The sequence below is a fragment of the Ranitomeya imitator genome, chromosome 8, assembly GCF_032444005.1.
Source record: "Ranitomeya imitator isolate aRanImi1 chromosome 8, aRanImi1.pri, whole genome shotgun sequence".
NCBI classification, from domain to species: Eukaryota; Metazoa; Chordata; class Amphibia; order Anura; family Dendrobatidae; genus Ranitomeya; species Ranitomeya imitator.
In genome coordinates, this window is record NC_091289.1 from 161,845,107 (window position 1) to 161,872,979 (window position 27,873).

Sequence of the window (27,873 nt, forward strand, 5' to 3'; positions counted from 1 at the left end):
AATTTTGCGGGTTTTTTGTGGCTTTCCCACTATAAAATGCATTGGGAAATGTCCGGAAAAAAAACGCGCAAAAAACGCATGTAGATTTCTTGCAGAAAATTTCAGGTTTTTCTCAGGAATTTTCTGCAAGAAATCCTGAAGTGTGCACATAGCCTAATCCTGAAGCTCACAGGGAAGATTGTTTGGACATTGTGTAACATTGACTTCTAGGAAGCCGCAGACTTTAACCCTTCATTGAACTGTTATCTTTAACAAAGTAACAGTGGACTTGTGTGTCGCCTCCGCTGTGCTGTGTGCACGGCCATTGTGGCGGCGGCAGATAACAGTGCGGCTCCTCTTTATCAGCTCAGGGGTCACTGCGCAGGGAGAGTCGCACCCGACATTTTCTTCTCTGCAGTTCCTCATTACCCAGGAATTCTTGAATTATGAAGCCATAATGCCACAACCTACTGATCTCATTGCGGATCTTTCACTGAAACTGTTAGGGATATTGCTAGAAATTCTTTAAAAAAAAATATATATATCCTCACTGAAAAGTGAGCCCCAGTATAACCTGCAAGATTTTGCTGTATACCAGTATGACCAGCTTCACCTGATGGTTGTCCATTCACCCTCACTAGAGAGGAATAGATTGGCCTCGTGTCCCTCAGTTCCTTACATGGAGCTGTTGGAAGTGATGGTTTTCAGAGTCTGGTGCCCGTCGCCCTGTGCCCGTCACCCTGTGCCCGGTGTGACTACCTGGTATGAGTATAGAAGATGTACATATGTCTTTTCCTTACAATACAAAGGACGGGTGCACACGTCTGACATTCACTGTCTAAAAACTGTGATGTCAGAACCAACCGGTGGTCTCTTGGCCCCCCACTCAGCAGCCCCATGATGACTTCCCTTTAAGTATGTAGAAGCATGCCGGATTCATAGTCGGCAGTGCAGAGCGTCTCTAACATGTACGTTATACAGGTCCTCATTGTACGTGCGGTCATTAATGTGTCCTCCTGTCTTTCCAGGCACGTCCTCGCCTGCAGTGCAGAGTAAGTATTAGCCACTAGCCGCCTTTGTTCCTGAATGGATTTGAGAACTGCAGCGTTTCCTAATTTATTTATTGTTCTCTATCCAAGGAACAATTCAACTCCGGGATCGCACAAGTAAGTATCCCAAATGTCTTTACTTACAAGATGTCAGCGTTGGCTACATAATAAACAATACTTAAATTTGTTTCCTCTAAATTTTTGCTCCTTCTTTTCACAATATGTATTTCATAGCGAGAATTAAAAACATCTGCTTTATTAACCACGTCCCGTCACAGCAGCGCCCTTTCTTTTCCCAATAGATGTGCTACTTCCCATTAGGACTTGAAAAGATGGTGAATCTTCACCCCAGAATTGTGATGTTGGAGCTTCTAGTTTTCTAGCCGTGCTCGGCATAGACACCGCAGTGGCGGATGAGCTTGTGGGGTTTTACAGTGGCTCCAATAGCACTTTGAATGCCGCGATCAACAACATCTGCAGGATTTAAGCAGTTCGACAGAAGGAGATCACTCCCTCTGTCACTTTATCAGCTCCCTGCAGCGGTGATCACCGATGTGCCATAGATAGAAGTCGTGCAGTATGTTATCCATACAAGCAACACAGAGAGTCAGGCTTTTATTTTAGGGCATGCAGGCCATTAGACAATAGCAGGAGCATCACAGGTTGGGATATGAGATCTAGAAAATCCCAGCACCTATAGTGCTTTCATAGCGGCTAAAGTGGCAGCTGTTTTCATATTGTAAGAGCCTGGAAAGTGTGGCTGATACCTTATTTATTGCTATGGGGAACGTACCTCTTTATTTTTCTTTGCTTTTGTTTTTATCTCTCCAATTGTTCCAAATCGCCATCCATGTCAATGTACACAGTTAAAAGTAACACATGGGAGCACATCTACAAACATTGGATAAGCAACCTAATGTAATAACACAACATGACGTTTCGACTCTCCCGAGTCTTAATCATACCATCGCTTAGTATGGTGGTAATGATACGTAAATGTAGCAATTCCTTAGTTTTGTATATATGGGTAGTGTTAATTGCTGATAGGGTAAGCAAAAGCCAATGGCTGTACGCTGCCCTGTGTGTAGGACCTGTGTAGTGTGTCTTGAATAGCGGCGCTACCGCGCCTTGCAGATGCCGGCGTCTTCAAGGTGCGGGAGCGCCACTATTCAAGAAATAATATTTGATTACTAGGACTTCCCAGTCCGTGACACTAACACCTCATTCTAAATTGACTGAGTGCACACCATTGTACCCCATGTTAATGTACACAGTTAGGCTATGTTCACACTTTTCAGTTTTGGTGCGTTTTTTTTTTTTTTTTGTTTAAATGCAAATTTTAAGCTTGGATTTATAGTACCAGAAAAGACTGAGATTTCAGAAATCTCATGCACACATTGTTTTTTTTTCCCTGCCTGAATTGCAAAACTGCTGCATTTTTGCAAACCGCAGCATGTCGCTTCAGCATTTTTTCACCCATAGAAAACAATAAGTAAGTGCAAAAATGCAACAAAAAACACAGGTCTCAAGTTTTGCTGCGTTTTTGGTGCAAAAACCTAAGGACGTTGCATCATGGATTCTTTTTTTTTTTGGGGGGTGGGGGGGGTGGGGGAGCACTAAACTTTATCAACATGCACAATGGACAATAAAAACGCAACAAAATCTGCTTTTTTCCTACGCCTCATTGGGGGACACAGACCGTGGGTGTATGCTGCTGCCACTAGGAGGCTGACACTAAGTGATACAAAGACAGTTCGCTCCTCCCCTGCAGTATACACCCTCCTGCTGGCTCTCAGCTAACCACTTCTTGCTTAGTGTCTGTAGGAGGCACATGGGTCTGGTTCAGACCCCAACTTTTTTTTATTTTTTTACTTTTCTGTAAATTTTTATTTTTTAACTAACGGAGTGAAGGGGGCGACGGTTCCTTTCAAGGTTCCGATCTCCCTCGAACCATCAACAGGCGAGCACGGCGAGTATACCTCCCCGTACCCTCTCCTGCGACGTGGGAAGCCATGCCTCAGCTCACTTCAGGGGCGACGGTTCCTTTCATGGTCCCGATCTCCCCACACCAGCAGCAGGCGACCACATGGAGTGTCGCCTCCATGTATCCTCTCCTGGAGCCAGGCCTAATGCCGGACAACTGGCCCTGTCCACCTGGGGACTAAAATCCGTGGATGTACAGAGGCCCCTCTCTATGGCGTCCGAGCAGCCCCCACTGTCCCACCACTGTTAAAGTGGATGGCACAAGGAGGCGGACGGGTCCTCTCCACCTCCCTAACAAAGGGATGATGGACTGAGGCTTAGGCTAAGTGCACGTTCAGGATTTCTCGCAGAAAATTCCTGAGAAAACCGGACATTTTCTGCAAGAAATCCGCATGCGGTTTTGCCACGGTTTTGACGCGTTTTTGACGCGTATTTTTCTGGACACTTCCCAATGCATTTAGTAGTGGGAAATCCGCAAAAAAACCGCAAAATTAATGAACATGCTGCGGTTTTTACCACAATGCGTTTTTTTTGCGGAAAAAAACGCAACATGTGCACAAAACATGCGGAATTCATTCTAAATGATGGGATGCTTATTGTATGCAGTTTTTTTGCGGTTTTATAGCGTTTTTATCGGGAAAAAATGCGAAAAAACTGCAACGTGTGCACACAGCCTTACACCTCTATCCCTGCACCATCCACGCTGCAATACCTGACCTGCAGCAGAACAATAGAGTGTGCACGCTTCCTCGGCGCTGAAACCCAGTCATCCGCGACGGCTCCATGCCGGGACGCGCACCGATGGTGAGTGGATCCAGCCAGCGATGGGCCTCTGCAGTGGGATATTCACATGCTGACAGGCAGCCTCAGCTTCCGTGTGGCCCACCTCCCTGAGGTAACACTCCGGCCAGCTGCAAAAATTTAGCTCCTGACTTCGGCCGATGTGTAGCCGCATCCCGGAAGCCGTGCCCGCACTATGGCACGCTAAGGAGGCTCCGCCCACCTTTTCAGGCGTGCCCACGCCGACTGCAGAAATTTAGGACCCGGCTTGGGCCTATTCATGGAAGTCACGAGGCTCTGCCCACATCATATCTGTGGCCCCGCCCCCAAAATTGGCGCCTCTCGCTCTCTGCGAGACTTTACCACCTCTGCAACTCCCGGTGGCCATCTTGGTCCACTCTGCCGGCACACACACACACAGGGGCTATGGTTTTGTATTAAAGGGGCACAACGACTCTGCAACCGGGTAAGGAAGTACTGCTCTCTTCCCCTGCATCTTTCCCCTGTACTTAATATGACCAGTATTTCCTGCCACAAGACCAGTATTCCCTGGTCTTAAAGGCACATGACCAGTATTCCCTGGCCTTTAAGGCACATGACCAGCATTCCCTGGTCTTAAGGGCATATGACCAGTCCGAAGCCGGTCACCATAAATGAGCTCAGGAGCCCTCCGCCAATCCCAGCTTATTCCAGAGTACCTAGTTCCCTGAGTGGGTTTCGTCACTGCCGCAACCCATGGATTCTCTGACGAGAGATTGAATCCCTCTCTGAGCCCTCTGTGGCTCGGAGTGCTCGCAGGACCAATATAGATGGGCTCTTTCCTTCAGGTTAGCAGGGGCCGCAAGTATTCTAGAAACGTACATGCGCCTATTTCATTTCCTGATCCCTCACCAATGATTTGCTGAGAACAAGTCTCTGAATATGGAGCGGATGGTTCTGGACTCACCAGAACTTCAGAAAGGCATGGATTCGCCTATTTATATCATTAAGCAATCTCTGTAGATTGACAAGGACTTTGGTTCCACTCTAGATCACGCTGTGTCCCTCATGAGGAAACTAAAACTCCCTCGCAGGGAGTTTGCCATTCACCCTCAAAGGGAGCGTCTGGATAAGCGATCCACTGGACAGAAACCTCTGCAAGCGCGGTATCCTTTTTCAGCCAATATGCAAACACGCGGGGTGTTCCCGCCACGTATTCCCACCTAAGACGTGAGATGCCATGCTTGGTCTGATTCTTAAGGGCGACGGCTCCTTTTTAAAGGACACCGATCTCCCCACACCAGCAACAGACGAGCACATGGAGTGTCGCCTCCATGTATCCTCTTCTACAGCCAGGCCTAACGCCGGACAACCAGCCCTGTCCACCCGGGGACCTTAACTTTGTGGATGTACAGAGGCTCCTTTTTTTGGGGGAGGGGGGGGCGTCTGGACACCCCCCTCTGCATCTCCACTATTTAGCAGATTATGCAAGAAGGCGGACAATCCCTTTCCACTTCCCTGTTAAGAGGATGGTGGACCAAAGGTTCATCATTTTAACTCCGCACAGTTAAAAGCAAGCGGCGATAGTAAGAGACGGTTTTTCTTCCTTCTGCATGCAGCCGCGCATTCTGCCACTTGGCATATTACCAGGTAGAATCTCCTGTGGTATTCCTACCCGATGGATCATCAATTAAAAATACAACGGACTGTCAGATAGCAAATCTAGTTCATTCCGTCTTGCGGCCTCCAGTTCAGCGCTGTACCCTCCCTTAGCCGCCGCATGTGTTGCTAGAGCAATGGTCTCTTGATCAGAGACCTTAACTATTTTGATTTCCTTTAGACCGAAACTGCAGTGGATCAGTTGTCCAGGACGGTCTAGATCTAAGGGATCTTGGTTCCAAAATGGGGACTGAAAAGTAAGACCGACCCTGAACCTCAAACTTCTACCAAGCTTGACAAGGTCACCCTTCTTCGGATGGAGTTCCCCCGCTCAGCCATTACTTCAACGGAAAAAGGGGGAGTTTCTGGCATCCACCGACATTCGGGATGCTTACCTTCACATTCCTGTTTTTCCCTCTTCAAAATTCCTTCGCTTTACCTTTCACGAACAGCATTTTCAAATCACGACCTTTTCCTTCGGCCTTGCTACCACACCCAGAGTGTTCACAAGGGTTATGCGGCTGTCATGTTCCTCTTGCACCCTAGAGGCGTGGTCGTCCTGCCCTGTCTGGTCGACTTTCTAGCCGCTCCATCAGCCCGGAGCGGAGTCATCTATATCTCTTGCTATACCCTCTCTCTCCTGGGCTGGCAATTAAACTTACACAAGTTTTTTTCCTCATTTCCAGCCCAGCAGACATCCTTTTTGAGGATGATCCTGGAATCTTCCAGAAGTTTGGTGATTCTCACTTGAAACAAGGCCGTGGCCCTTCAATAGGGAACTTGCGCACTTGTTCACTCATCCCCTTATTCTATTCGATTTGCTAGGAGTGTTCTGAGGAAAATTGGTGACGACAATGGAAGTGGTTTCCTTCGCTCCTCGTTTTCTGCAGGTCAATCAGGCTTTCAGAGGGTAGTCTCTGAGCTCCTTCCTCATCCAGGGAAGATCCTTTCTCCCGGTTATTAGTGACTATCGATGCCAGTCCTCTCCTCCTGATCATTGTTCTGGGGATCCGAACGGTACAGCTAGTTCTACAGCAGGTCCACTGCCTTCTGGCGGGTCACCCCATCTGATTCAATCGGACAATCCCACGTCTGTGCCATACGTCAATCATTAGCAGGTACCCACGGTCAGGCGTCATGGCCGAGGTACCTCACATTCTCTGTTGGGCCACGATCTATCATTTGGTGATCTCGGCACTACACATCTCAGGTGTAGAACTCTGGGTGGCGGACGTCATCAGGGTCCCGCCTCATGTGAGTGGGAACTTCACCCGGAAGTTTTCCATCAGATCCGTCTTCTCTGGAGCACTCCAGATGTAGGTCGGATGGCATCCAGGCTGAACGCCAATGTACTCTATTTTCATGGTTCGGCCTCCAGGTCAAAAAGCCATCGCGGTGCATGCTCTGGTTCTTCCATGGTACCAGTTTCCTTCACCCCTCTTCCACTACTTCCAAGATCTTTTCGGAAGCATGAAAGGCCCTAGTTATCCTGGGAGATCCGCACTGACCATGTCAGGTTTTTTCTCGTTTGCTGAACTAGTATTTTTCCGTCTTATTGCAACAAAACTGCAAATATGGACTTCCTCGCAGGGAGTCCTCACATGTGGTTCTTCCTTATCGCATACCGTTAGATCTTTGGGACCCTAATGATCCTGGGAGTCTTACAGTACACTTCTTTTTGATCCGGACAGACTTTACTATCAGGGAACATCGCCCTTTTTTCTCTGCGATCTCCTCATCCTGACGAGTCTTCGGAGCTAGCCGCTCTGTTCTTTCAGACCTTTTTCCCTTATTACCATCAAGGCAAGGTTGTCTACAGGCAATCCCCATCCTTTGTTACCAAGGTGGTATTGTATTCCCACAGTTATGAGGGCATCGTTCTTCCTTCATCTCTTTCGGCACCAGTCCACATAACGGAATGGGTTCCCCATATTCTGGACGTGCTGAGTGCTCTGAGTAGGTACGTCTCGAGGACGGCATCCTTCCGAAGGTTGGACACTTTATTTGGGCTACCTCACTGTAAGAGGACTGCTTCCTGACTGTTACAGGAAGGGTTTAGCCGTTCCATCGGCCATGTTAGCTTGGTGGATTTGTTACACCATCCAGGAATCCTTCCGTGTTAGATGTCAGCTTATCTCCCTGTCTAGCCAGGTTTCTTGGATTCTAGGCACCAGGCGTCGGCAAAGCATGCCTGCAAGCTTGTGGGTTCGTCCAGTCCGTATGCATTCTTTGAAGCACTGTAATTCCTAGACCTTCACAGATGTGAGTCTGGGCAGGCGGACTCTGCAAGCCGCGGTGTCGCACTTGTAAGTAGCGGTTACACAGGGCCTGATCTGATGTTGCCCCCACCCAGGGACTGCTTTGGGTCATCCCACGGTCTGTGTCCCCCAATGAGGCGCAGGAGAAATGGGGATTTCCAGGTTACCACCTGACAGCACACTGGAGGATGTCCTTCTTATCCTTGATGGGACAGGAAACACGAGAGGTTAAAATGAGAGCCAGCAGGAGGGTGTATACTGCAGGGGAGGAGAGAACTTTCTTTGTATCACTTAGTGTCAGCCTCCTAGTGGCAGCAGCATACACCCACGGTCTGTGTCCCCTAATGATTGGCTCGGAGAAAAGGATTTTACGGTGAGTACACAAAAATCCCTATTTTGTAAGCAGCTTCTTTACTTCCAATAGAGTGTGTTTTGCCTGCAGAAAAAAATGCAGCAAAAATGCAAAATGTAAACATAGCTTTACAGTTGTTAGTCAGATCACACAGATAAGTGAATTTCGGCTATGAACATTGCTGTGGATGGTCACTCTGACTTTGTAGCCTTGGTCCTGTAACATCATTAACTTCTGTGTGCAATTTGCTACAGATTTCCACATTTTCTTGACTGTGTCTTTCACACGCACGTAGAATTCTAATCACTTTCGGTCAATATTATTATTTATTTTTTGCCTTTTTAATTTCTTCCTTTCCCCCCCCTTCCCAATTTTCCCAGTAAAAGTTGTTCAGCAGTCGTCAGGCATCGCATCCCCGGTGACGGCGCCTCAGACTCCTGAGCGTGGTAAGAAACATTGCGATGAATTTACACTTTATCCCCCAAATAAAATGATTCTTTTCTTGTACAACTAATCTATAGATGTAGGATACAGCCATAGAGATGAGTGTATAACATGTGGATGAGCTTTGTGAGAAGCACTGCTGCCCCGCACCTCTCTACATCACTCCATTAACCCTTTCCTGCATATGAACATATAACCTTCTCAACAATAAAATTGCAACACCAGTAAGGAAAAGATGTTAAGTTATGGAAAACACAGGGTGTTGGACATGTCACTGATATGCACATGATGAAGAAATGAAAACAAAATTTTCAAGACGTATTGGATATGAGCATCACTTGCAGAAATCCCAGCACTTAGAGCCTTGGCTGCTATCACTGAGGTTGTTAATGGTTGTCTTAGGAATGTTCTGCCGCGCTGAATGCACTTGGGCAGCAAATCATCAAGAACCGCTGCTGGCGGCTCCCTTTGCAGTTCTTCTTTATTTACAGCACATAAGTCAGTAAAAAGAAATGAATCGGACACTGCCTATGACAGCAGCAACACATGCAGTGATTGGGTTGCCTAACAGGCCACAAGACATGCAGCCGCAATACTTCGAACATAGTATTCGAGCACACCGAAGACGCACTATTAGTACTCGAGCATGTTCGCATAACGCCTTGCCCGAGCACGTTCGCTCATCACTAGTAACTTAAGCCAAAATACACACCGTCCTTAAGTGGTTGAAAATGCTAGAACGCCTTTACCGCTTTGTTCTTTCCAATGGATGAATTCTCTAATCTTCTGTAATAATACTTTCCAATCGCCATAGACTTCTTCCCCAGAGAGTGATCAGAGATGTTTGCTTCGAGTTCCAAGAATTGATGATTACCGCTGTTCTCCTCTGTTCAGAGTCTATTTGTAATATTTGCTGCATCTGTATCCCATGTACGAATGTTATCCCATGTACGAATGTTATCCCAAAAGAGAAAAATCTTTGGGAGAGCTGCTAAACGTACACATTACACACAAATCACACATTTGATCTCAGTAATTGAAAGATTCAGGTTGAAAACCTTTAATGATATATCTTGTGTATTTTGTTGAGGACAAAACAACTTATCGACGGTCAATGGAAACCAAAATCGTCAATCAATTGAGAGTTTCATTCAAAATCATCCCAAAAATCACATAACATAGAAATCACAGATCCACTTTGTGTGAATTTGCTCACTTTATTCCTAAAGTGACTCAGGAGGATGAAAGACCCCAACGTGACTATGCACTCTCGACAATGTTTCGGTATGATCCTGATGAGACACAGATGGGGTCTCACCCCGGACCAGGGTCAAACATCATTGAGCTCCTGGACAGTCTGTGGTGTGACATGATGGCATTGGATGCACTGATACATATTGAGCCAGTGGTTCTCAATAGGGGAATGTAAGACCCCCGTCATTGGCATCAATGCTTCATAATGCAGGAACTGCTTACACCTTCTGGCTACATGAGGTCTGGCATTGCCCTGAAGTAGGAGGAACAAGGGCCCACTGCACCCTGATCTGACAATGGCTGTGAGAAGTTCATCCCGATACCTAATATCAATCAGGGTATTGTTGACCATCGTTTCAAGATTTGTACAACACTCCAAGGACATGTCTTTCAAGACAAACACACTGTCCGCCTGCCATACTGGTCAGGATGGATGATGTTGCAAGCATCTGGCGTCTCCAGACTCTATCACATATTGTCAGGGTGGACCTGCTCTCATCTGAAGAGAACAGGTACCAGTGGCAGAATTGCCAATTGAGGTGTTCTCTGGCAAGTGCCAGTCTGGCTGGGTAGTTCTGGACTGTGAGCACAGATTTCACTCTGTGACATTGAACCCTCATGCCACCTTCATGTAGCCAGTCTCTGATAGTTTGATCAAGAAGATGCACCTCAGTAGCCCACAGGAGGTCATGTAGGGCTCAGCCAGTGCGCCTCCTGCTCGTACAAAGGAGCAGATACTGGTCCTGTGGCTGGGTTTAGGCTCTGACTGGCTGTACTCATGTAGAGGGCCGTATCCTGGTGCTCGGAGATGCAGAAAAACTCTTTGCAATGGCACGTATGGATGAGTTATCGTGGAGAATCTGGACTACCTGTGCCGGGATGGAATTGGGTCGTGTTTGTTTATTTTATTTGTGACACTTTAGTAGTCAAGAAGGGCTTTTGTAATCGTGTGCAACCAATTAAAGAGGACATTTTGGAAGGACAATGCAAAATATATATATATATATATATATATATATATATATATATATATATATATATATATATATATATATATATATATATATATATATATATATATATATATATATATATATATATGTGTGTATATGTGTATATATATATATATATATATATATGTATATATGTGTGTATATATATATATATATATATATATATGTATATATGTGTATATATATATATATATATGTATATATATATATATATATATATATATATTCGAGTATAAACTGAGATTTTAAGCCCATTTTTTTAAGCTGAAGGTGCCCCTCTCGGCTTATACTCGAGTCATTGTCCCAGGGGGTGGGAGGGGGAGCGGCGGCTGTCTTATACTCACCTGCTCCTGGCTCGTTCCCTGCATCTCCTATGGTCTCCGTGCGCCAACAGCTCTTCCTGTGTTCAGCAGTCACATGGTACCGCTCATTAAAGTAATGCGTATGGACGCATATTCATTACTTTAATGAGCGGTACCATGTGACCGCTGAACATAGGTAGAACCTGCTGGATACCATCTGACAGTGAGAAGCTGCCAGGGACCACGCCGGGAGCAGGTGAATAAAATGGGGGAGGGTGAACATTTTGCTATATTCACCTGACCCCTTTCCACCGCTGCATGCCGCTCCATCTTCCACGTCCTCTGCCTGTGACGTTCAGGTCGGAGGGCGCGATGATGTAGTAAGTGCGCTCCGCCCTCTGCCTGAACAGTCAGAGACCTTGAAGACAGAGCGGTGTGCAGCGGTGGAACAGGGTCAGGTGAATATCGCAAGTGTCTGGGCCTGAGTGACGAGAGGTGAGTATGTGATTTTTTTTATTTTTTTTATTTTAATCGCAGCAACAGCATATAGGGCATAATCTATGGAGCATATTATGGGGCTATAATCAACCTTTATAAAGCATTGTGTGGGGCAAATATTTCTATGGAGCATCTTATGAGGCCATTATTAACCTTTGTGCAGCATTATATGGGGCATATTTTAATATGAAGCATCTTATGGGGCCATCATAAACTGTATGAAGCATTATATGGGGCTCCTGGTTCAATATTGATATTCAAAAACACTTAACCTACTGATGTCTCAATTTATTTTACTTTCTTTATCGCTTCATTTGGGGACACCGGTAACCATGGGTGTATGCTGCTGTCGCTAGGAGGCTGACATTAGGCAAAAAAGGAAAATAGATCCTCCTCCGTAGTATACACCCACCGACAGGCACAAAGTACCTCAGTTTAAGCTTAGTGTCTGTAGGAGGCAGACCTGGATCTGATCCCAGATCCGTCTTTTCCTTTTCAGGTCACCTGTTGTGTTTTATTAATCTTTTTCCTTTGTCTTTCAGGTTCTTCAGCTTCAGGGTAACAGGGTATAATGTTTCACCCTGTTTTCCCAAACTTATGCGACCGAGCGAGCAGTGTGGTATCACCCACATCGCCCACTCTCGGACCCGCAGCCAGGACTTTATCCCCTGTCACCTTTACTGGTGTTTCATGGTAATTACTGGTGGCCATTCCTTGCCTTTTCCCCTCCTCACCCCTCTCCTCGGAGAGGGCTGAGAGGAAGACTGTGGTCACCAGCGGTATCCTCCCCCCTTCTTGTAAGGGGTTGATGCCGTCTTCTGCACCGTCCGGTGCGGGAAGGAGGATCCCGGTTTCCAGTGACCCTCACCCACCCTGAGGGTTCCTGATGTGATCCTCGTCAGTGAAGAGGGATTCGGTACTCACCTTTTACAGGTATGTCTCTTTCTCTGTCCTCGGCAGCTACCCGCCTGCCTCACTGTTTACCCGTGAAGAACTGTGCACAGAATATGGCGTTTCAACGATAGCGGCCATCTTTTTCTTCACGCTAGTGCTTCGTTAACGCCCCCCCCCCCGCATTAAGCGCACGTAATTATCGCGCGCTTTTTTTCCCTATCAGGGGGCTTCCTCTTCCTGCCCGGTACACTCCTCCGGCGGCACAGCCAAAAAGGCCCCTACTCCCTGATACCGTCAGACGTGGCCAATTTTCATGCCGGATTAGGACCTTAATGCCATTTTTCAGTCCTGTTATTGCGGGTGCTGAGGCTTTGCATAATTGCATGTTAATTTAGCCCCGGCTTTGGGTCTTCTCCTGGACTCTGTGTAGCCACGCCCGCTTACCGGGCCCCGGCCAATAAGTGATCGCCATCTGCTTAGCCACGCCCCCTTGCTGGACTCTCAGCTAATTAGGGCACGCTGTACGCTGAGGCCCCGTCTCCTGGCCTAATAAGAGAGTGTGTTTTCTCTATTGCTCTCTCCCGGGACGGCCCCCGCAGGGGGGACATAGTGTATCTCTGCCTGCAAAGTGTGTGAAGATTCTAAACCGTATGAAGAATCGTGCAGTCACCATCGTCTAAAGGGCACAAAAGGCGTCCATCACTAACCTGCGCTGGATCTGGGGGACACTGCAGCCTGAGCAGTAACAGCGCCGTCTGTTATCAGGTAGGACCAGCCCAGACTGGTTAATTTGTCTCTTCACAAGGGCTTAGCTCTCCCCAGCTGTAGCCCTAGTCTATCACTTATGTCCAATCTCAGTGAGGCCTATTCCTGTCCCTATAATCCGTGACGCCTGTGCCATCTGTAAAAGAAAATGGCATTTAGAGAAACCCTCTAATGCCTGGGATGAGAGCACTCCCGTCCCTCTGGTGTGGGCAGTTGCCATATCACAGTCGGTCTCAGATCTGATTGAAGTCTCACAGTCCCCGGTCCAGGTCCTGGAGCGACCTCCACGTTTGTTTTCTGCCACCAGTTCTCCGAACACCTCACGGTGATTCGCACGCACCTGACCGTGACCTTCACAGGGACAAATCGGGTACAAAGTAAAGGAAGCTGCAGGTTCCTCTTCTTTCTCCTGGATGCATTCCTCATCCCATGCCCCTTCCTCGGAGGTGGTTTTTGGGGTCGAATATGGATTCGCAGTCTGAGTCCGATATGGACCAGACCTGAAAGATGCAAGATATGCTCAATAGCCTCATCTTGGCAAATTACCAAAATTCTGAACCTAAGGAAGGACGATGCACCTGCTCAGGAGCACTCCGTTGCTTTCTAAGGGGTAAAATGTCCTTCCCGGAGTTTTCCCTAATCTCAGGGAAGTTCTCATGATTATTTGTAAACACTGGGAAAACCCTGAAAAGTGCTTCCCAGGCAGGAAGAGGCTACACATCCTCTACTCTTTTAGCGCAGACCTTCTTGATAAATGGGCAGAATCCATAATGTGGATCCGCTGGCTTCTCGCCTGTCTTCCAAGACAGCCTTGTCTCTACCGATCAGTGCATCACTTAAGGATTCTACAGATAGACAGATTGAATCCTTTGCTAAGGGTACCGTCACACTATACGATTTACCTACGATCACGACCAGCGATACGACCTGGCCGTGATCGTAGGTAAATCGTAGTGTGGTCGCTGGGGAGCTGTCACACAGACAGCTCTCCAGCGACCAACGATGCCGAGGTCCCTGGGTAACCAGGGTAAACATCGGGTAACTAAGCGCAGGACCGCGCTTAGTAACCCGATGTTTACCCTGGTTACAAGCGTAAAACTAAAAAAAAAACAAACAGCACATACTTACATTCTGGTGTCCGTCAGGTCCCTTGCCGTCTGCTTCCCGCACTCACTGACTGCCGGCCGTAAAGTGAAAGTGAAAGCACAGCCGCTGTGCTCTGCTTTCACTTTACGGCCGGCAGTCACAGTGCGGGAAGCAGACGGCAAGGGACCTGACGGACACCAGAATGTAAGTATGTGCTGTTTTTTTTTTTTTTTTAGTTTTACGCTTGTAACCAGGGTAAACATCGGGTTACTAAGCGCGGCCCTGCGCTTAGTTACCCGATGTTTACCCTGGTTACAAGCGAACGCATCGCTGGATCGCATCGCTAGATCGGTTTCACACACACCGATCTAGCGATGACAGCGGGAGATCCAGCGATAAAAGAAAGTTCCAAACGATCTGCTACGACGTACGATTCTCAGCAGGATCCCTGATCGCTGCTGCGTGTCAGACACAGTGATATCGTAACGATATCGCTGGAACGTCACGAATCGTACCGTCGTAGCGATCGAAATGGTATAGTGTGACGGTACCCTAAGTCAGCCTTTGAAGCAGCTGGCTCCTCTCTCTGTCCCATATTTGCCTACACCTGGGTGTCAAAATCCATGCCTGCCGGGGCAAGAATGCTTACGCAGGGTATTGTAGCGGCAGCTTTTCCGGATGGGATGCCAGATCTGGCATATCAGATTGCCCATGCCGGCAAAATATCTTGTGACCTCTCCCTTTTTGATGCGGCTGGTTGTTCCGCCACGGCTACCAGCAACATTGTTGCTATACACTTCAAGGCTCTAGACCTTTTGGATCCAAGCTGGATCAAATAATTTCGGATGCGAACGGCAGGAAAAGCACCCCACTTTCCCGGTCCAAGTCTAAATGTCCTTTTAATAGGAAAAGGATATTTCAATCTCGAGAGAGATAACGACTTCCGGCTACAAAACCGACTTTTCTTCTCCCCCAGGAAGAAGTTTCCTTTTGTTTCGTCCCGCCAAGACATACGTCACAGGCCCCAGGAGTTCTTCAGGCCGTCGTTTCCCTACCACGCACAGGAGTGATCTTACCCGTCCCCAGAAACGTACGGTTTTCGGAGTTCTACGCTATTCTTTTCATAGTCACGAAGGAAGACTGACTGCTCCCTCCGTTTTTGGACCTCGAGCGGTTTACCTGTCACGTTCGGTTCTGTCTTTTCAGGACCAAGTCCCTACGTTCGGTTATCACTTTCGTGGACTCGGGAGAATTCTTCACATTCCTATTTGTGTTTAGCATCAGAGGTTCCTATGGTGTGCCATCCAGGAGGGTCTTTATCAGTTCACGGCCCTTCCTTTCGACCTGGCCTCTGCTCCCAGACTAGTCACGTCATGGCAGCGATCATGGACATCCTTCTCTCCAGGGGTTTTTTCATATTTACCTACTTGGACGGTCTTCTGATCAAGGAGCCGTCCCGCCGAGACTGCAACCAGAGTCTTCAGTTTACTCTGTTACTCTGGTCCATCTCGGCTAGATTATAACGGAGAGAAGTTCTTCTTCACCTTTGCTAAGCATCTGGTGTTTCTAGGTATAAGATTCGACATGACCCAAGCCTGTGTTTTCTTTCCAAAGGAGAAGTTTTTCATCCCCCTGCCTGGGGATCTGTACTCTAAAGCGTCCAGCTTCTCTCCTCCTACAGTCCTGTATGAGAGTTGCAGGGGAAAGGAATTGTCGTTATGGAAGCTGTTCCTTTTGCCCAGTTCCATGCCCATCCTCTTCAGCTGGCCATATGGTCATCTCCCTGGATGATCGTGTGCTTCTACCTCTCAGGGTGAGGCAGTCCCTCACCTGTTGACACTGTTGGCATCAGTCCTTCTCTGGTGACAGGTCATCACCACCTACGCCAGACTCCTCATTTGGGGAGCCGCTTTTTTCTTCGTCACACAGCACAGGGCCAGTGGAACGCCTAAGAGTCCTCTCCCTGTCAATCTCCTGGAGATCAGGGCAATTTTTTTCTTTGCTCATCGCCACTGGCATTCTCTCTTTCCAAGCCAGCCAGTCTGCATACAGTCAGACAACGCCACGGCCGAGGCTTACATAAGCAAGGTATTATAGAGGTAACAAGGATTCTGCAATGGGCAGAACGTCACATTTCCGCCATGTCAGCCGTGCACATTCTGAGGGTAGAAAGTCGGGCAGCCGATTTTCTGAGCCATCAGGGTCTCGCTTCAGGCGGGTGATGGCTCAGCCCCGCCGTCTTCATCCAGAGAAATGGGGCTCCTCAGATGTCGTCCTCATGGCCTCTTGGATAAACCATGAGGTTCCTTGGTTCTTAGCCAGGTCCCGGGATCCGCTAGCCACCTCTTGAGATGCTCTAGTAGTATTGTTGTCACAATTCCAACTGCCTTATCTTTTTCTGTCTCTCCCCTTGTCCGAGTGTCGTGAAAAGGAAGAAGGGATCCCTATAATTTTGATAGCTCCAGACTGGCCAAGAAGGGCCCAGTGAACATGTTCATGGACGCCCTTTGGAAGCTTCCAGGCCGTCCAGATTCTTTCTCTCTCAAGGTTCCCTCTTCCTCCAGAGTTTATAGTCTCGGAGTTTAACAGCATGGCCTTTGAGACCATAATCCTGAGAGAGGCTGTTTTTTTTCCCCCATCTGGTTATTCAGACCATTATTAGAGCCAGGAAACCAGCCTCCTGGCATATCTACTACAAATACTGAAAGGCCTTCTTCCGGTGGAGTTTGGACAGGGGTTTGGTGCCTATGTCCTTTTTTCTCTTCCTTCCATTCTTGGTTTTCTACAAGCGGGTCTTGACTTGGCTCTATCGTTTCTGTTAATTCTTTTCCAACGAAGTCTGGCTTCTCTTTCCCAAGTAAAGGACCTTTCTTCAGGGAGTCACCCACCTGGTACCTAATTATCGTCTTTCTATAGATCCATGGGGTTTTAACCTTGTCTTTGGCGCTGCAGCACGCTCCTGTTGAGCCCATTCAAGACATCACGATTTTTCTCCTGTCTTGGACAATTGACATCTTAGTTAAATTACGTCCAGCAGGAGAGTTTCTGAGTTAGCGGCATTGTCCTGCCGTTCCCGGCTCCTGATTTTATATCAGGACAAGGTAGTTCTCAGGCTTGTTCCTTTCTATCCAAGGTAGTCTTGTCATTGCTCATTAATGAAGATGTTGTCCTTCTTTGTGTCTCTCCGGTCCATCTCCTGGAGAAGTCCCTCTACAAGCTGGATCCCATCACAGCTATCCGAGTCTACCTTTCAAGGACTGCTCCCTTTCATCAATCTGATGCCCTGTTCATCATCTCTGAGGGTTTTCTTAATGGGCTCCTAGCTTTTAAGTTCACTATTGCCGTGGAGGCTTTCCGCATTCAGGACAAACAGCCTCTTCCGGAGGTGAAGGCTCTTCCGGGAGCGAAGGCTCACTCTGCTCTGCGGTGGGGGCCTCCTGGACTGTTCGTTACCAGGATTTGATTTCCAGATGGTAAGGCCGCAACCTGGTCATCTTTGCACTCCTTTGTGAGTTTTTTTTACGGGGTTCATACCCATGCCTCATCTGATGCAGGCCTGGGAAGGAAGGTGCTGCAGGTGGTGGTTTTGCATCTGCTGACCTGAGTCCATTTATTCCTTGAATCTTCCTGTTTCCCACCCTAGGGACTGCTTTGGGACGTCCCATGGTTACCTTTGTCCCCCAATGAAGCGATAAAGAAAGAGGGATTTTTGGTACTCTCCGTAAAATCTTTCTTGGAGCCTTCATTGGGGAACACAGCACCCTCCCTAACTGTTGGTACCATTATTTGGTCTATCTGCCTTCGTTGTTGGATTGGTACATATGTTGAGTTTTTTGGTTGCTTCTCCTACTGCTCTAACACTAACTGAGGTACTTCGTGCCTGTCGGTGGGTGTATACTGCGGAGGAGGAGCTATTTTCCTTATTTGCATAGTGTCAGCCTCCTAGCGACAGCAGCATACACCCAAGGCTCCAAGAAAGAAATTTTACGGTTAGTACCAAAAAAAATCCCTCTTTTATTGGTATCTATTTTTATACTAGATGGTGGCCCGATTCTAACACATCGGGTATTCTAGAATATGCATGGCCACGTAGTATATTGCCCAGCCACGTAGTATATTGCCCAGCCACGTAGTATATTGCCCAGCCACGTAGTATATTGCCCAGCCACGTAGTATATTGCCCGGCCACGTAGTATATTGCCCAGCCACGTAGTATATTGCCCAGCCACGTAGTATATTGCCCAGCCACGTAGTATATTGCCCAGCCACGTAGTATATTGCCCAGCCACGTAGTATACTGCACAGCCACGTAGTATACTGCACAGCCACGTAGTATACTGCACAGCCACGTAGTATATTGCACAGCGATGTATATTGCCCAGCCACGTAGTATATTGCTCAGCGACGTAGTATATTGCACAACGACGTAGTATATTGCCCAGCCACGTATGTCACAAGTTAAAAAATAAAGTTTTATGTGTGGTATGTTTTAAGTATGTGCAAGTTTTGTGTGAGGCAACTTTTGCATGTGTTGCAACTTTTGTGCATGTGGCAATTTTTCCGCGTGTGCAAGTTTTGCGTGTGGCAAGTTTTCCATGAGGTGAGTTTTGCACGTGAGCCTAGTTTTGCATGTGGCAAATTTTTTCGCGTGGCGAGTTTTGAGCGGCGACTTTTGTGTTTCGACTTTTATGTGGCGAGGTTGGAGAATGTGTGGTGAAATGTGTGCTGAGGGTAATATGTGTTCAAGCACGTGGTAGTGTGTGGCGCATTTTGTGTGTGTGTTCATATCCCCATGTGTGGTGAGTATCCCATGTCGGGGCCCCACCTTAGCAACTGTACGGTATATACTCTTTGGTGCCATCGCTCTCACTCTTTAAGTCTCCCTTGTTCACATCTGGCAGCTGTCAATTTGCCTCCAACACTTTTCCTTTCACTTTTCCCCATTATGTAGATAGGGGCAAAATTGTTTGGTGAATTGGAAAGCGCGGGGTTAAAATTTCGCCTCACAACATAGCCTATGACGCTCTCGGGGGTCCAGACGTGTGACTGTGCAAAATTTTGTGGCTGTAGCTGCGATTGTGCAGATGCCAATCCCGGATATATATATAATTATTATTTTTTTTTTCAATGAACTTTGCTATTTTTATGGGATCCGTAGAGCTGAATTCTTCTCTCTATTATTAATCCAAAAGTGGTACATTTGTGCTCCCCTACAAGGCTTTTATGTTACACTTTTCCTGCAGGTTTGTCCACTTTTCATCTAAGGAACCCCAGGGAAAGTGTTATTTATGTGACCAGATGTTGTTCTTTTCTCATCAGCTAATGGAGCAAATTATTATTAGGCCTGTTATCTTCCTGCAAGTACAGCGTATCCAGAGGGTTCTTCCCCTGGGATTATTACTTGGCTAAAGAGACGCTGAAAAAAGTGATCTGAAAAGCTACGGGGAAGACATGTCTTGAGTAATCCTGATGGCTCCATGTCCCCCCAGATGGTCTTGGCTTTAAGCCGGTCAGGGATCATGCATCTCAGACAACCAGTCCAAGAGGCCTGTTAGGGGTCAGGTTCCATTTAAAAGGACTGCTATTTTGGGGCTCCTGACAGCACCAAAACCACAAAGAGGAATTAAAAATCTATAAAAACACCAAGAAAAAGGCAGAGATGCTTACCTGCCCAGGCCTCATAATAAATGCACTAACAGGGTGCAGTGGGCCCATTTAAAGATGGTGGCTACACAGGTGCAGTAATACCGATGAGACAGCCAGCCTACAATCAGGGATTGGCCGTTTGGTACACCAGTGCACAAAAAATACAGTCTGTATGTGGCAATGTTCACACAGAAAATGCAGAGCATCTGGCTCACAGCCTATTAATGACGCCCATACTCTTAGATCAGGCGGGCTGCCCAGTGTGAACTAAAATCCATCCTGTGTGAACAGAGGCCACAGTTTACAGAGCCATCTGGGCCCAACTGCACTCTGAAAAGATGTACAGTGCAAAAAACACATAGCAATATATGTGAGGTATTAGTTGATTTTCTGGCCAAAATAATAGAAGCTCACAACCCACGTCACGGGTCCTCATGTTTCGAGTTCTACTCTAACATCAAAACCACTAAAAGAGGACTGAAAATCCTCCAAAAATCTATAAAAAAAAAAAAAATACCAAGAAAAAGGCAGAGATGCTTACCTTACCTTATCTTTTTGTGCACTGGTGTGCCAAACGGCCAGTCCCTGATTGTAGGCTGCCTCTCTCATTCGTATTACTGCACCTGTGTAGCCGCCATCTTTAATTGGGTCCACTGCATCCTGCATTTGTTTTGAGGCCTGGGCAGGTAAGCATCTCTGCCTTTTTCTTGGCATTCTCTTGACAGCACTCCAATTGCAGAGAACAGTACAAAACAATCGTCTCCTGCTCTCTGATTTGACACTATGCTGATTATACTGCATTCCTTCTTTCTTTTTTTTCTTTTTTTTTTAAGCAAAAAAAGATCGCACGGTAGAGCAGAAAGCGGAAAGTATCGCCCCAAAAAGAACCACAAAGCACAGTAAGTATGAAGGTATTTGTCTGCGCTGTCCGATCTGTCTAACAGGGTGTAGCAGACGCCCGTCCCCAGATAATTGCTTGCTGCAATTTATAACCTTCTATATATTTTACTTCCTTCCCCATAAAGCACTGTAGCATCTGTTATATACATGAGGAAAACAATTCTTACAGCTATTAACCCCTTATTTATTTTTACAATACCTGTTAATGGTGCTTTAGGTGCACCACCCTTCTACTTCAAAAGAAGAATGCAGCGTGGTGCAAGCATCCATAGGCATCCGGCTCAACAATCAATGTAATTACTTTAAAGGTGTTGTCCACTAACAGACTCCATTTTTTAAATGTCACCAATGTGCATCATAAAATAGATTAAAAAACAAACTCAGCATAGCTGTCTCTCAAACCAGCACCACTCCTGGCCTCTAATCCTTGTGTCCTCTGATGGTTATGTGAGCACTGCAGTCTATCAGCAGACACTGATGGGCTGCAGCCTACACAACTCTCAATTTGCCTCCACAGTACCCCGCAAACAATGTAATTTCATCACAGTTTTTCCTCACACATTCCCACAGTCACCCCCCGTGCACAGTATGATGCCCCTCACAGGCACCATATAGTAGTATGGTGGTCCACACGGCCTCATCCAATCACAGTATGGTGGCCCACATGGCCTCTCCCAATGCAGTCGCACAGTATGGTGGCCCACATGGCCTCTCCCAATCCAGTCGCACAGTATGGTGGCCCACATGGCCTCTCCCAATGCAGTCGCACAGTATGGTGGCCCACATGGCCTCTCCCAATGCAGTCGCACAGTATGGTGGCCCACACGGCCTCTTCCAATCCAGTTGTACAGTATGGTGGCCCGCACGGCCTCTTCCATTCCAGTTGTACAGTATGGTGGCCCGCACGGCCTCTTCCATTCCAGTTTTACAGTATGGTAGCCCACACGGCTTCTTCCATTCCAGTTGTACAGTATGGTGGCCCGCACGGCCTCTTCCATTCCAGTTGTACAGTATGGTGGCCCGCACGGCCTCTTCCATTCCAGTTTTACAGTATGGTAGCCCACACGGCTTCTTCCATTCCAGTTGTACAGTATGGTGGCCCACACGGCTTCTTTCATTCCAGTTGTACAGTATGGTGGCCCACACGGCCTCTTCATTCTAGTTGTACAGTATGGTGGCCCACACGGCTTCTTCCATTCCAGTTGTACAGTATGGTGGCCCACACGGCCTCTTCCATTCCAGTTGTACAGTATGGTGGCCCACACGGCTTCTTCCATTCCAGTTGTACAGAATGGTGGCCCACACGGCCTCTTCCATTCCAGTTGTACAGTATGGTGGCCCACACGGCTTCTTTCATTCCAGTTGTACAGTATGGTGGCCCACACGGCTTCTTTCATTCCAGTTGTACAGTGTGGTGGCCCACACGGCTTCTTCCATTCCAGTTGTACAGTATGGTGGCCCACACGGCCTCTTCCATTCCAGTTGTACAGTATGGTGGCCCACACGGCTTCTTTCATTCCAGTTGTACAGTATGGTGGCCCACACGGCTTCTTTCATTCCAGTTGTACAGTATGGTGGCCCACACGGCTTCTTTCATTCCAGTTGTACAGTATGGTGGCCCACACGGCCTCTTCCATTCCAGTTGTACAGTATGGTGGCACACACGGCCTCTTCCATTCCAGTTGTACAGTATGGTGGCCCACACGGCTTCTTGCAATCCAATCGCACAGTATGGTGGCCCACATGACCCCCATAAATAGTAACTGACACAACTAAGAAAAAAAAAAACTCTCCTTCCCCAGTCTCGTTCCCTCCAGTGCGCTGCTCCATTCTGCAGTGCATGGCAGAGGCTCAGCGCAGCAGGCGCGACCTAGTGACGTTGTCACACCTTCTGAGATGAGACTGTGATGCACAGGCTGAAAGGTGGAAAAGGGAAGAAGGTATCAAGATAGTAGACAACCTATACGAGGCACATCAGCTAAAATATCTGTACACCAGGTATACATAAAGTCCTCTCTTACTCTTTAATAATAGCATATGCTGCACTATATAAACAAATAAAATATAGCTGGAGTTCCCCTTCAAGTAAGTGATTATTTAGCCAATAAAAGACCTAGTTTGAATTTTATGTTAGAGATTTATGTCATAAATCCAGGAAGAGTATTTCATCCAACCGCTGATCTCTTACAGTCGAATCCGACCATGACGAAGACTCTGATGGCTCTAAGCACAGTGATAGCATCAGGAGAGTGCTACCTGAACGTGACGCACAATCCCATCCTCTCTCAGCCAGCTCTTCTTCCAAAAGTAAGTGGCAAAGAAGTGACCCCACCTGTGATACGTGTTCCTTTTACCCTTATCTAATGTTCATTCCAGACCCAGAAAACCTAAGCATTGCTGTAGAGATGAGCTGATGGAGTTTGAGCCAAGTTTCCTAACACTCACAGTTACAGGCAAACACTTTGCGATTTTGATTCTCTAGCCCTAAGATCACAAAATAAAACAAAATATGCCATCCTGCTGTCATTTTGGTGAATCGTAAAGGGCTGGCAAATTATCAAGGAAAATAAAGCCCTAATACTCACGTACCATTCACCTCTTTGAAGAGAGACTCCAGAGGATAATAAGGAACATTCAATTTCTTCCAAATAACTTCGCCGCCAATCAAATTTCCCTGGAAAATCTGCGTGAACATTTTCATTTCAAACAATCCGCTCATCACTAACGAGCTCTTGTTGCCACAGAAATCACAGATTTATGAATAGAAGAACGCACACAATCACTTTGAGTTCTGGAAGGTCTACGTTGGTGAAAGCACAAACTACTCTGTGACTGCCTTTTGTATGTGAGAAAACTGCGAGCGGCCACAGACACATGATTTCCCTAAATATGACTTACTAATGAAAATGTCCATAATGGCAGGCTAACGTACCTGACTTTCTAGCAAAAATCGGGTCTGAACTTCTGGGTTGTGGGATACCATAACTCTTCATTTGGCTCCCCCGCCAATGTGAAGGTGTGTGACCTAACACTCAGGGTGCTTTCGCTTTGCGTTCTGGCACCCATTCAGGGCTTGCGTCCCAACCCCCTGCAAAATGGGATTAGGACGTATGCACCAATTAGTTTTTTGCTGATGTTATTGCCAGATAAGGCTTGGACTCTGCAGTTATGGAGTCAGCAGAGCGTTGATGACGTTTCTGCCCTCTGCTCCTCAGCATTCGTTGACCCCGGTCTGTAACATTACGGGGTCTCCACTTCGTGGCTGAGTTGCTGCAGTTGTTTCCACTTCTCAGTATTATCACTCACAGGTTATGGGGGGGAATATTTAGGAGGAAGAAATGTAATGAACGGACTTGTTATGAGCACGGTCCTGTAATAGGAGCCACCAGTGTATCAGTGAGCTCTGTACCACCAGCCATTATCACATGTTAGTAGATGTCACGGCAAGGGCCCGAATGGTACACCATGAGGTCAATGGGGCTGAGATTAAGATGTGTCCCAGTAACTTTGTCCATATAAAATATTATATATATATATATATATATATATATATATATATATATATATATATATATATTACATACAGTTAGGTCCATATATATTTGGACAGAGACAACATTGTTTAATTTTGGTTATAGACATTACCACAATGAATTTTAAACAAAACAATTCTGGTGCATTTGAAGTTCAGACTTTCAGCTTTCATTTGAGGGTATCCACATTAAAATTGGATGAAGGGTTTAGGAGTTTCAGCTCCTTAACATGTGCCACCCTGTTTTAAAAGGGACCAAAGGTAATTGGACAGATTCAATAAATTAAAAAAATATATTAATTTTTAGTACTTGGTTGAAAACCCTTTGTTGGCAATGACTGCCTGAAGTCTTGAACTCATGGACATCACCAGATGCTGTTGCCTCCTATTTGGTGCTCTGCCAAGCCTTCACTGCGGTGGTTTTCAGTTGCTGTTTGTTTGTGGCCTTTCTGTCTGAAGTTTAGTCTTTAACAAGTGAAATGCATGCTCAATTGGGTTGAGATCAGGTGACTGACTTGGCCATTCAAAAATATTCCACTTCTTTGCTTTAATAAACTCCTGGGTTGCTTTGGCTTTATGTTTTGGGTCATTGTCCATCTGTAGTATGAAACGGCGACCAATCAGTTTGGCTGCATTTGGCTGGATCTGAACACACAGTATGGCTCTGAATACCTCAGAATTCATTCTGCTGCTTCTGTCCTGTGTCACATCATTAATAAACACTAGTGACCCAGTGCCACTGGCAGCTATGCATGCCCAAGCCATCACACTGCCTCCTCCGTGATTTACAGATGATGTGGTATGCTTTTGATCGTGAGCTGTACCACGCCTTTGCCATACTTTTCTCTTTCCATCATTCTGGTAGAGGTTGATCTTGGCTTCATCTGTCCAAAGAATGTTCTTCCAGAACTGTGCGGCTTTTTTAGATGCTTTTTAGCAAAGTCCAGTCTAGCCTTTTTATTCTTGATGCTTATGAGTGGCTGCACCGTGCAGTGAACCCTCTGTATTTACTTTCATGCAGTCTTCTCTTTATGATAGATTTGGATATTGATACGCCGACCTCCTGGAGAGTGTTGTTCACTTGGTCGGCTGTTGTGAATGGGGTTTCTCTTCACCATGGAGATTATTCTGCGATCATCCACCACTGTTGTCTTCCGTGGGCGCCCAGGTCTTTTTGCATTGATGAGTTCACCGGTGCTTTCTTTCTTTCTCAGGATGTACCAAACTGTAGATTTTGCCCCTCCTAATATTGTAGCAATTTCTCGGAAGGGTTTTTTCTGTTTTCGCAGCTTAAGGATGGCTTGTTTCACTTGCATGGACAGCTCCTTTGACCGCATGTTTACTTCACAGCAAAACCTTCCAAATGCAAGCACCACTCCTGAAATCAACTGCAGGCCTTTTATCTGCTTAATTGAGAATGACATAGCGAAGGGATTGCCCACACCTGTCCATGAAATAGCCTTGGAGTCAATTGTCCAATTACTTTTGGTCCCTTTAAAAACAGGGTGGCACATGTTAAGGAGCTGAAACTCCTAAACCCTTCATCCAATTTTAATGTGGATACCCTCAAATGAAAGCTGAAAGTCTGATCTTCAACTGCATCTGAATTGTTTTGTTTAAAATTCATTGTGGTAATGTCTATAACCAAAATTAGAAAAATGTTGTCTCTGTCCAAATATATATGGACCTAACTGTGTGTGTGTGTGTGTATATATATATATATATATATATATATATATATATATATATACATATACATACATACATATATATATATATATATATATATATATATATATATATATATACACATACATATACATATATATATATATATATATATATATATACACATATATATATATATATATATATATATATATATATATATATATATATATATATATATATATATATATATATATATATATACACACATATCTATTGTAAGCCCTTTGCAATTGATTTTGGTTCATTTTTTAGTTTAGGTTTATCGGTACAAGTAAGTATATATTTGTGAGGTTGTGTTACAAATACAAAGCTTGCATCACCTCTACCCCGTGTTCACATTGATAATTTTTTAGTTCTTTATATTAAGTTTTGCATTCATTTAACTCCAGGTAGTCAAAAAAGGCAGCCATCCCAGCTTACAGAGTCTGCCAGCTATACTACCGGTATGTGTTTATCGATTCGTCAGAATATAAACTTTTATATCAAAATAGTTTGATAATTTCTGTTTTTGTTTTTCTGTAGTAACGACACGGTCTTCCCTCCAAAGACCTCCAATTCGGAATTCTGTTGGTATGTGCATTAAAATACAATTTGTTTCCTTGCTTGCACTTTTTCCATTATCTGCTATTAAAGGAACTATATTAATATACAATCATAAGAATAAATTATAGGGTCTTTTTTCCTCCTCATCAACAGCCCAGTTCTTGTGCATGGTCTGTGTATGATATTTCAGTTCAGCCCCAATTACTGCAACAGGGCTTTATGTTCACTTGGTTATTGGGTGGGGCTAAATGATCTTTGTGCCCTACTGCAGACTTGCAAAGAGGGAGAAGCTCCTGCTGCAGCCAGTTATGCACAGAATTGTAGGCAAGACTAGTAATACTAATGATGATACCTGGAGAGGTAGGTGCTGTTCCTATAGATCCTATAGGAGTATAATTTGCTCATGGCTGCTGTGTCTCTTATATACATTTTAGGGGACCTTTCACCATTTTTAGAATGTTAACCCCTTCCTGACCTGTGACGCCACGTAGGCGTCATGAAAGTCGGTGCCAATCCGACCTGTGACGCCTATGTGGCGTCATGGAGGGTTCGCGTCCCTGCAGATCGGGTGAAAGAGTTAACTCCAATTTCACCCAATCTGCAGGGACAGGGGGAGTGGTACTTCAGCCCAGGGGGGGGTGGCTTCACCCCCCGGTGGCTACGATCACTCTGATTGGCTGTTGAAAGTGAAACTGCCAATCAGAACGATTTGTAATATTTCACCTATGAAAACTGGTGGAATATTACAATCCAGCCATGGTCGATGCTGCAATATAATTGGGCCATGGCTGGGAACACTGATTAAACCTATCACAGTGATCAAAATAAAAAAAATAGTAAATGAACCCCCCCCCCTTTATCACCCCCATAGGTAGGGACAATAATAAAATAAAGAAAATATTCTTTTTCCACTAGGGTTAGGATTAGAACTAGGGTTAGGGATAGAACTAGGGTTAGGGTTAGAATAAGGCTATGTGCACATGGTGCGGATTTGGCTGTGGATCCGCAGCGGATTGGCCGCTGCGGATTCGTAGCAGTTTTCCATCAGGTTTACAGTTCCATGTAAACCTATGGAAAACCAAATCCGCTGTGCCCATGGTGCGGAAAATACAGCGCGGAAACGCTGTGTTGTATTTTCTGCAGCATGTCAATTCTTTCTGCGGATTCCGCAGCGTTTTACACCTGTCCCTCAATTGGAATCCTGCGGATTTTTAAAACATCGTGCG

The 27,873-nt window shown here is 46.1% G+C and overlaps 1 protein-coding gene across 6 annotated transcripts in view; it reads left to right on the forward strand.

Moving 5' to 3' along the window:
• The window catches only part of LOC138648197 (torsin-1A-interacting protein 1-like), an 85,795-nt gene that overhangs the window by 5,109 nt on the left and 52,813 nt on the right, over positions 1-27,873 (forward strand). For 3 of the 6 annotated variants that reach the window (XM_069737707.1, XM_069737710.1, XM_069737711.1), the window contains exons 2-8: positions 1,008-1,031; positions 1,119-1,145; positions 8,420-8,485; positions 20,775-20,852; positions 23,032-23,148; positions 26,494-26,547; positions 26,627-26,674. In XM_069737707.1, coding sequence (XP_069593808.1) covers positions 1,008-1,031; positions 1,119-1,145; positions 8,420-8,485; positions 20,775-20,852; positions 23,032-23,148; positions 26,494-26,547; positions 26,627-26,674 — 414 coding nt within the window. The remainder of the gene's footprint in view (positions 1-1,007; positions 1,032-1,118; positions 1,146-8,419; positions 8,486-20,774; positions 20,853-23,031; positions 23,149-26,493; positions 26,548-26,626; positions 26,675-27,873) is intronic. The other 3 variants (XM_069737709.1, XM_069737713.1, XM_069737712.1) reach the window with 3 other exon arrangements.